Source organism: Cyanistes caeruleus, chromosome 1 (assembly GCF_971803275.1).
Source record: "Cyanistes caeruleus chromosome 1, bCyaCae1.hap1.1, whole genome shotgun sequence".
Taxonomy (NCBI): domain Eukaryota; kingdom Metazoa; phylum Chordata; class Aves; order Passeriformes; family Paridae; genus Cyanistes; species Cyanistes caeruleus.
The window spans coordinates 791,102-801,086 of record NC_141701.1 but is presented as its reverse complement, the minus strand read 5'-3'; the positions used below and the strand labels follow the sequence as shown (position 1 = coordinate 801,086).

Sequence of the window (9,985 nt, the reverse complement as noted above, 5' to 3'; positions counted from 1 at the left end):
CCCCAAAACCACCCCCAAAACCCCCAAAATACCCCAAAAACCTCAAAAATACCCCCAAAACCTCCCCAAAACCCCAAAAATACCCCCCAAAACCACCCCAAAAAACCCAAAAATCCCCCCAAAATCCCCCCAAAAACCCCAAAAATACCCCAAAACCCCCCCGTCCCACATCCCCCTTTACCTCTCAAATTTCCACCCCAAATTCTCCCAAAATTTCCCCCAAATTTCCCCCAAAATCCGCTCAAATTTCCTCCAAACCCCGTCCAAGTTTCCCCCAAACTCCCCCCAAAACTCCTGAGATTTTTCCCAAATTTCCCCCAAATTCCCTCCAAATTCCCCCCAAATCTGTCCCAAATTTCTCCCAAATTCCCCCCAAATTTTCTCCCAAATTCCCTCCAAATTTCCCCCAAATTCCCCCCAAATCTTCCCAAAATTTCCCCCAAATTCCCTCCCAATTTTCCCCAATCTCCCCAAATTCCCTCCAAAGTTCCCCCAAATCTGCCCCAAATTTCCCCCAAATTTCTCCCAAATTTCTCCCAAATTTCCCCCAAATTTCCCTCAAATTTTCCCAAAATTTCCCCCAAATCCCTCCAAGTTTCCCCAAAATTTTCCCAAAATTCCCCCAAAATTGCGTCCAAAGTTCATCCAAATCTCCCCCAAAATTTCCCCGAATTCCCCCCCAAATTTCCCCCAAATTCCCCCCAAATCTCTCCAAAATTTTTCCACAATTTCCCCCAAATTGCCTCCAAAGTCCCCCCAAATTTTACCAAATTTTCCCCAAAATTTCCCCAAATTTTCCCCAAATTCCCTCCAAAGTTCCCCCAAATCTGCCCCAAATTTCCCCCAAATTTCTCCCAAATTTCCCCCAAAATTTCCCCCAATTCCCCCCAATTTTCATCCAAATTCCCCCCAAATTTCCCCAAAATTTCCCCCAAATCCCTCCAAGTTTCCCCAAAATTTTCCCAAAATTCCCCCCAAATTGCGTCCAAAGTTCCCCCAAATCTGCCCCAAATTCCCCCTAAATTTTCACCCAACTTCCCTCCAAATTTCCCCCAAATTCGCCCCAAAACTTCCCCCAAATTCCCTCCCAGTTTCCCCCAAACTGCCCCAAATTTCCCCCAAATCCCTCCAAATTTTCCTAAAATTTCCCCCAATTTTCCCCCAAATTTCCTCCAAATTCCCCCCAAATCTCCCCAAAATTCCCCCCAAATTTGCCCCAAATCCCCCCAAATTTTCCCAACATTTCCTCCAATTTTCCCCCAATCCCTCCAAATTTCCCCCAAATCTGCCCCAAATTCCCTCCAAATTTCCCCAAATTCCCCCCAAATTCCCCCCAAATTCCCCCCAAATTTCCCCCAAATCACTCCAAATTTCCTCCAAATTTTCCCCAAATTTTTCCACAATTTCCCCCAAATTGCCTCCAAAGTCCCCCCAAAATCTGCCCCGAATTTTCCCAAAATTTCCCCAAATTTTCCCCAAATCTCCCCAAAATTTTCCCCAAATTCCCTCCAAATTTCCCCGAATTTTCCCAACATTTTCCCCAAATTTTCCCGAATTTCCCCCCCAAATCCCCCCAACCCCCGCTTCCTATTCAACCCTTCCTCTCTGCCTTTCCCGCCCTCCCATTGGCCGCACCTCGCCCCGCCTCCCCTCCTCATTGGCTCCCCTTTCCCCGCACTCTCTTCCTATTGGGCGCTCCCCCCGCCCATCACCGCTCTCCCCGCTCTGCCATTGGCGGAGCCGCGCGGGGGCGGGGCGTTGCCAGGTTACAAAGGGCGGGCGCGGCCGGTCCGGGCCCAGATGGGCGAGCGCGGGGGCAGCGCGGGGGCCGCGGCCCCGGGGGGCGACAGCGGGGGAACCCCGAGCCCCGCCGGGGGCAACGGGGGGACCCGCAGGCGCCGGGGGGGACCCCCGAAACCCGAACCCGCCTCCGCACACGGCGACAGCTCCGATGACCCCGCCGGGGACTTCAGGTAACGGGCCCAGCGCGGGAACCGCGACCCTTCCCTCACGGCGGGAGCGGGACCCCCTCAGGGACCTCCCCCCCCTCAGGTGGGGAGCGGACACTCGGGACCCCCCCCTCGCTGTGGGGACCCTCGGGGACCCCTCCCCAGCTGGGCCAGGGACCCTCAGGGATCTCCCCTCATGTTGGGATTGGTTTTCGGGACCCCCTCTCGCTGTGGGGACATTCGGGACCCTCAGGGACCCCCTCCCCGCCATGTTGGGACCGGTTATTCGGGACCCCCCCTCACTGTGGGGACCCCTCAGGGACCCCTCCTCAGACCGTGACCCCTCAGGACCCCCTCCCTCAGCCGGGACCGGTTATTCGGGACCCCTCCCCTCACTGTGGGGACCCTCAGGACCCTCGGGGACCCCTCCTCAGCTGGGACCGGGACCCCTCAGGGACCCTCCCTCAGCCAGGACCGGGACCCTCAGGGACCTTCCCTCATGTTGGGATTGGTTTTCGGGACCCCCACTCGCTGTGGGGACCCTCGGGGACCCCTCCTCATCTTGGGACCGGGACCCCTCAGGGACCCTCCCTCAGCCGGGACCAGTTATTCGGGACCCCTCCCCTCACTGTGGGGACATTCGAGACCCTCCCTCAGCTGAGACCGGGAACCTCAGGGAACCCCCACCCCTCACTGTGGTGACCCTCGGGACCCTCAGGGACCCCTCCTCAGCCGGGACCGGGACCCTCAGGGACCCCCCCTCCCTCGCTGTGGGGACACTCGGGACCCCCAGGGACCCCCAAGCTGGGCCAGGGACCCTCAGGAACCCCCCCTCACTGTGGGGACCCTCAGGGACCCCTCCCCTCAGCCGGGACCGGTTATTCGGGACCCCCCCCTCACTGTGGGGACCCTCGGGACCCTTTCCCAGCTGGGCCCGGGACCCCTCAGGACCCCCCCCAGGGACCCTCAGGGACCCCTCCCCTTGTGTTGGGACCCCCCCCACAGGACAGGGAAACCCGCCCCCCCCCCTCCGTGTCCCCCTGTCCCCGGTGGGACCCCCCACCCCAATTCCCACGGGGGTCTCGGTGTCCCCCCGGTGCCACCCTGGGGTACCCGTGCCCCCTGTCCCGGTGCCCCCTGTCCCCGTGTCCCTCCCCCCGGTGCCTCCTGTCCCCGTGCCCGCTCCGTGTCCCCGGGGCGATGTCCCAACCCTGCTCCCGTCACTCCCGGTTGCGACACCGCCGGCACCGGTGCGGGGCGGCTCCGTGTCCCGCCCGTGATCCCCGTGTCACCCCCGGTGTCCCTCCCGTGTCACCCCAGTGCCCCGCCGTGATCCCCGTGTCACCCCCGGTGTCCCCTCATGTCCCGCCCGTGATCCCCGTGTCACCCCCGGTGTCCCTCCCGTGTCACCCCAGTGTCCCGCCGTGATCCCCGTGTTCCTCCCGTGTCCCCTCGTGTCACCCCAGTGTCCCCCTGTGATCCTTTTGTCACCCCCAGTGTCCCTCAGTGTCCCCCCGTGATCCCCGTGTCACCCCTGGTGTCCCTCCCGTGTCACCCCAGTGTCCCCCGGTGTCACTCCCGGTGTCACCCTGTGATCCCCGTGTTCCTCCCGTGATCCCCAGTGTCCCCCCCGTGATTCCCGTGTCACCCCCAGTGTCACCCCCAGTGTCCCCCCGTGATCCCCGTGTCACCCCCAGTGTCACCCCAGTATCCCCGGTGATCCCCATGTCACCCCCAGTGTCCCCCGGTGATCCCCGTGTCACCCCCAGTGTCACCCCCAGTGTCCCCCAGTGATCCCCGTGTCACCCCAGTGTCCTGCCGTGTCACCCCCGGTGATCCCAGTGTCCCCTCCGTGATCCCCGTGTCACCCCCGGTGTCCCTCCCATGTCACCCCCGGTGATCCCAGTGTCCCCTCTGTGATCCCCATGTCACCCCGTGTCCCTCCTGTGATCTCTGTGTCACCCCCATGTCACCCCCTTGTCCCCACCATGTCCCCACCATGTCCCCACCATGTCCCCACCATGTCCCGTGTCCCTGCTTTTGGGTCTGTCACCTGGGGCACCCCTCTGTCCCTGGTTTGGGGTCCCCAAGGGGGTCCCACTGTCCCCTGTCCCTGATTTGGGGTCCCTTGAGGGGTCCCACAGTCCCCTGGTTTGGGGTCCCTGGGGGTCCCTCTGTCCCCTGTCCCTGGTTTGGGGTCCCTGGGGGTCCCTCTGTCCCCTGTCCCTGGTTTGGGGTCCCCAGGGGGGTCCCACTGTCCCCTGCTGGGGGTCTCCCTGTCCCTGTTTTTGGGGTCTCTGTGCCCCTCTTTGGGGTCTCCCTGTCTCTGTTTGGGGTCTCTGTCCCTTTTGATTTTGGGGTGTTCTGCTGTTCCTGCTTTTGGGGTACCCTTGTCCCATGTCCCTTGTTGGAGGGGGTCCCCAAAGGGGTGACCAACCACCCCAAACCCCCCCAGGAGCCCCAAAGACCCCCAGGGTCACCCCAAACCCTCCCTGGGCCACCCCAAACCCGCTCAGGGTAACCCCAAACCCTCCCTGGGCCACCCCAAACCCACTCAGGGTAACCCCAAACCCTCCCTGGGCCACTCCAAACCCGCTTTGATCCACCCCAAACCTGCTCAGGGCACCCCAAACTCCCCAAGGGCCACCCCAAACCCACTTAGGGTAACCCCAAACCCACTCAGGGCACCCCAAACCCTCCCTGGGCCACTCCAAACCTGCTTTGATCCACCCCAAACCCACTCAGGGTGACCCCAAACCCGCTCAGGGCACCCCAAATCCGCTCAGTAACCCCAACCCCCCCTAGGGCCACCCCAAAGCCGCTGAGGGCCACGCCAAATCCGCTCAGGGCCACCCCAAACCCGCTCAGGGCACCCCAAACCTGCTCAGGGCCACCCCAAACCCACTGAGGGTAACCCCAAACCCGCTCAGGGCCACCCCAAACCCACTCAGGGCCACCCCAAACACACTCAGGGCCACCCCAGACCCGCTCAGGGCCACCCCAAACCCGCTCAGGGCCACCACAAACCCACTCAGGGCCACCCCAAAGCCGCTCAGGGCCACCCCAAACCCGCTCAGGGCCACCCCAAACCTGCTCAGGGCCACCCCAAACCTGCTCAGGGCCACCCCAAACCCACTCAGGGCCACCCCAAACCCGCTCAGGGTAACCCCGAACCCGCTCAGGGCACCCCAAACCCGCTCAGTAACCCCAAACCCCCCTAGGGCCACCCCAAAGCCGCTCAGGGCCACGCCAAATCCGCTCAGGAACATCCCAAACCCGATTAGGGTAACCTGAAACTCTTGCAGGGCCACCCCAAACACCCCAGAGCCACCCTAAACCCACTCAGGGTCACCCCAAACCTGCTCAGGGTCACACCAAACCCGCTCAGGGCCACCCCAAACCCACCATGGCCACCCCAAACCTCCTCAGGGCCACCCCAAACCCGCTCAGGGCACCCCAAACCCACTCAGGGCCACCCCAAACCCGCTCAGGGCCACCACAAACCCACTCAGGGCCACCCCAAACCCCCTCAGGTCACCCCAAACCCACTCAGGGCACCCCAAACCCTCCCTGGGCCACCCCAAACCTGCTCAGGGCCACCCCAAACCTGCTCAGGGCCCCCCAAACCTGCTCAGGGCCACCCCAAACCTGCTCAGGGCACCCCAAACCCGCTCAGGGCCACCCCAAACCTGCTTTGATCCACCCCAAACCTGCTCAGGGCCACCCCAAACACCCCAGGGCCACCCCAAACCTGCTCAGGGCCACCCCAAACACCCCAGGGCCACCCCAAACCTGCTCAGGGCCACCCCAAACCAGCTCAGGGCCACCCCAAACCTGCTCAGGGCCACCCCAAACCAGCTCAGGGCCACCCCAAACCCCTCCTGGGCCACCCCAAACCTGCTCAGGGCCACCCCAAACCTGCTCAGGGCCACCCCAAACCTGCTCAGGGCACCCCAAACCCACTCAGGGCCACCCCAAACCCACTCAGGGCCACCCCAAACCCACTCAGGGCTACCCCAAACACCCTAGAGCCACCCCAAACCCACTCAGGGCCACCCTAAATCCCCCCAGGCCACCCCAAACCCACTCAGGGCCACCCCAAATCCCCCCAGGCCACCCCAAACCCACTCATGGCCACCCCAGGGCCACCCCAAATCCCCCCAGGGCCACCCCAAACCTCCTCAGGGCCACCCCAAACCCACTCAGGGCACCCCAAACCCTCCCTGGGCCACCCCAAACCCGCTCAGGGCCACCCCAAACCTGCTCAGGGCCACCCCAGGGTCACCCCAGACCCCCCCAGGGCCACCCCAAACCCCCCCGGGCCACCCCAAGGGGTTCAGGGGTGACGTTGCCCTGCCCCGGTGACACCTCCACCCCCCTCGGGCCTGTCCCTGACCCCCTCCCCCCCAATTAGCGCTAATTACCCCTAATCACCCCCGTATCTTATCGGGGAAGGGACTCTGGACCCGGATGTGGCACTGCCACCACCCTGTCCCCTCCTGTGTCACCTCTGTCACCTCCCGGGGCTGTCCCCAGGCTTTGGGGACCCCTCTGTGTGTCCCCTCCTGTGTCACCTGTGTCACCCCTGTGTCACCTCTGTCACTCCTGTGTCACCCCTGTGTCACCCCTGTGTCACCTGTGTCACCCCTGTGTCACCCCTGTGTCACCTGTGTCACCTGTGTCACCCCTGTGTCACCTGTGTCACCTCCTGTGTCACCTGTGTCACCCCTGTGTCACCTGTGTCACCTGTGTCCCCTCCTGTGTCACCTGTGTCCCCTCCTGTGTCACCTGTGTCCCCTCCTGTGTCACCTGTGTCACCCCTGTGTCACCTGTATCACTCTTGTGTCACCTCCCGTGTCACCTGTGTCACCCCTGTGTCACCCCGTGTCACCCCTGTGTCACCCCTGTCCCCTCCTGTGTCACCTGTGTCACCCCTGTGTCATCCCTGTGTCCCCTCCCGTGTCACCTGTGTCACCCCTGTGTCACCCCTGTGTCACCTGTGTCACCCCTGTGTCACCCGTGTCACACCTGTGTGTCACCTGTGTCACCTGTGTCACCCCTGTCACCCCCTGGGGATGTCCCCAAGCTTTGGGGACCCCTCTGTGTGTCCCCTCCCCCCCGGGTGGCTTTGGGGTGTCCCTGAGGGGGTGGGGCTGTCCCCGTGTGTGTCCCCTCCCCCGCACTGACTTGTCCCCAAAACTGTCCTGAGATTGTCCCCAGAAGTGTCCCCGTGTGTGTCCCCAAACCTGTTCTCAGAACTGTCCCCAGTGTCCCTGAGCTGTCCCCGAGCTGTCCCCAGTGTCCCCAAAGTGTCCCCTCATTGTCCCCGCATTGTCCCCGCACTGTCCCCGCACTGTCCCCGAGCTGTCCCCAGTGTCCCCGAGCTGTCCCCAGTGTCCCTGAGCTGTCCCTGAGCTGTCCCCAGTGTCCCCAAAGTGTCCCCGCACTGTCCCCAGTATCCCTGAGCTGTCCCCACGCTGTCCCCAGTGTCCCCAAAGTGTCCCCGCACTGTCCCCGAGCTGTCCCCACCTGTCCCCACCTGTCCCTGACCTGTCCCCACCTGTCCCCAGGTGTCCCCACCTGTCCCCAGGTGTCCCTGACCTGTCCCCACCTGTCCCCACCTGTCCCCAGGTGTCCCCACCTGTCTCTGAGCTGTCCCCACCTGTCCCCACCTGTCCCCAGGTGTCCCCACCTGTCCCTGAGCTGTCCCCACCTGTCCCCACCTGTCCCTTAGCTGTCCCCGAGCTGTCCCCACCTGTCCCCACCTGTCCCCAGGTGTCCCCACCTGTCCCTGAGCTGTCCCCACCTGTCCCCACCTGTCCCCAGGTGTCCCCAGGTGTCCCCACCTGTCCCCACCTGTCCCCGAGCTGTCCCCACCTGTCCCTGAGCTGTCCCCACCTGTCCCCACCTGTCCCCACCTGTCCCCAGGTGTCCCCACCTGTCCCTGAGCTGTCCCCAGCTGTCCCCAGCTGTCCCCAGGTGTCCCCAGGTGTCCCCACCTGTCCCCACCTGTCCCCAGGTGTCCCTGAGCTGTCCCCAGGTGTCCCCACCTGTCCCCACCTGTCCCCACCTGTCCCCAGGTGTCCCCACCTGTCCCTGAGCTGTCCCCAGCTGTCCCCACCTGTCCCCACCTGTCCCCACCTGTCCCCAGGTGTCACAAGGTTCAGGAGTCGCTGCTGAGCTCGGCCAGCGGTTACAGCAACTACCGGGGGGTGCTCAACTGGTGCGTCGTCATGCTGGTGAGTCGCGACAGTGACCCCGTGTCGCGACAGTGACCCCCCCGTGTCGCGACAGTGACCCCCGAGTCGCGACAGTGACCCCCTCCCCACCCCCCCCACCCCCCCCCCCCCCCCCGGTGTCGCGATGGTCCCGCCCAGGTCGCGGCGCCTTCCGGGTTAATGGGCGTGGCCGGCGTGACGTCACTCGGGAGGGGGCGGGGCAGAGCCCGCTCATGTCGCGATAGTCGTGGGGGGGGGGTCCATTAAAAGGTGGCGGGGGCGTGGCTGAGGTGACACCTGGGGGACATCGGGGGGACACTGGGGTGACACCAGGGTGACACTGGGGGGACATTGGGGTCACCAGAAGGGGTCCAGTGACACTGAGGTGACACTGAGGTGACACTGAGGTGACACTGAGGTGGCGCCGGGGGGACACTGAGGGGACACTGGGGGACATGGGGGACACTGAGGTGACACTGAGGGGACACTGAGGTGGCACTGAGGGGACATGGGGGACACTGAGGTGACACTGAGGGGACACTGAGGTGACACTAAGGGGACACTGGGGGACATGGGGGACACTGAGGTGGCACTGAGGGGACATGGGGGACACTAAGGTGGCACTGAGGGGACACTGAGGTGGCACAGGGGTGACACTGGGGGGACACCGGGGGGCACTGGGGGGACACTGAGGTGGCACCAGGGGGACACTGGGGGGACACTGAGGTGGCACAGGGGTGACACTGGGGTGGCACCGGGGGGACACTGAGGGGACACTAAGGTGGCACTGAGGGGACACTGAGGTGACACTGGGGTGGCACCGGGGTGACACTGGGGGGACACTGAGGTGACACTAGAGGGACATCGGGGTCCCCATCGCTGTCCCCAAGGGGGGTCCAGAGTCCCCTCAGTGACACCAGGGTGGCACCTGGGTGGCACTGGGGTGACATCAGGGGGACATTGGGCTCCCCAGAAGGGGTCTGGTGACACCGGGGTGGCACCTGGGTGGCACTGGGGTCCCCATCGCTGTCCCCAAGAGCCCCCAGGGTGACACCGGGGTCCCCATTGGTGTCCCCAAGGGGGGTCCAGAGCTCCCAGGGTGACACCAGGGTGACACTGGTGTCCCCATTGCTGTCCCCAAAAGGGGTCCAGAGCTCCTCAATCCCCCTGGTGGCACTGAGGGGACACTGGGGTGGCACTGAGGGGACACTGGGGACCTCATCGCTGTCCCCAAGGGGGGTCCAGAGCCCTCCTGGCTCTCAGGGTGACCCCAGGGTGACACCAGGGTCCCCAAGTGACACCGAGGTGGCACCGGGGTCCCTGTCCCCACAGTGTCCCCGCGGTGACCCTTGCCCTGGTGTCCCTGTCACCAGGTGCCACCACCCCATGGCATCACCACCCCTCGGTGCCACCATCCCTCACTGCCACCACCCCATGGTGTCACCATCCCTTGGTGCCACCACCCCTCGGTGTCACCATCCCTCAGTGTCACCACCCCTCAGTGTCACCATCCCTCAGTGTCACCATCCCTCACTGCCACCACTCCATGGTGTCACCATCCCTCAGTGTCACCATCCTTCAGTGTCACCACCCCTCGGTGTCACCATCCCTTGGTGCCACCATCCCTCGGTGCCACCATCCCTCGGTGTCACCATCCTTCACTGCCACCACCCCTCAGTGCCACCATCCCTTGGTGTCACCACCCCATGGTGTCACCATCCCTCAGTATCACCATCCCACGGTGTCACCACCCCTCGGTGCCACCACCCCTCAGTGTCACCATCCCTCAGTGTCACCATCCCTCAGTGTCACCACCCC

At 63.8% G+C, this 9,985-nt stretch overlaps 1 protein-coding gene across 1 annotated transcript in view; it reads left to right on the top strand.

Annotated features, from left to right (window-relative positions):
* The first annotated feature begins 1,775 nt into the window (after positions 1 to 1,775).
* Positions 1,776 to 9,985, top strand: part of DGAT1 (diacylglycerol O-acyltransferase 1) — a 46,922-nt gene continuing 38,712 nt past the window's right edge. Inside the window, exons 1-2 of the mRNA XM_086875662.1 lie at positions 1,776 to 1,973; positions 8,101 to 8,188. Coding sequence (XP_086731788.1) covers positions 1,801 to 1,973; positions 8,101 to 8,188 — 261 coding nt within the window. The 5' untranslated portion in view covers positions 1,776 to 1,800. The remainder of the gene's footprint in view (positions 1,974 to 8,100; positions 8,189 to 9,985) is intronic.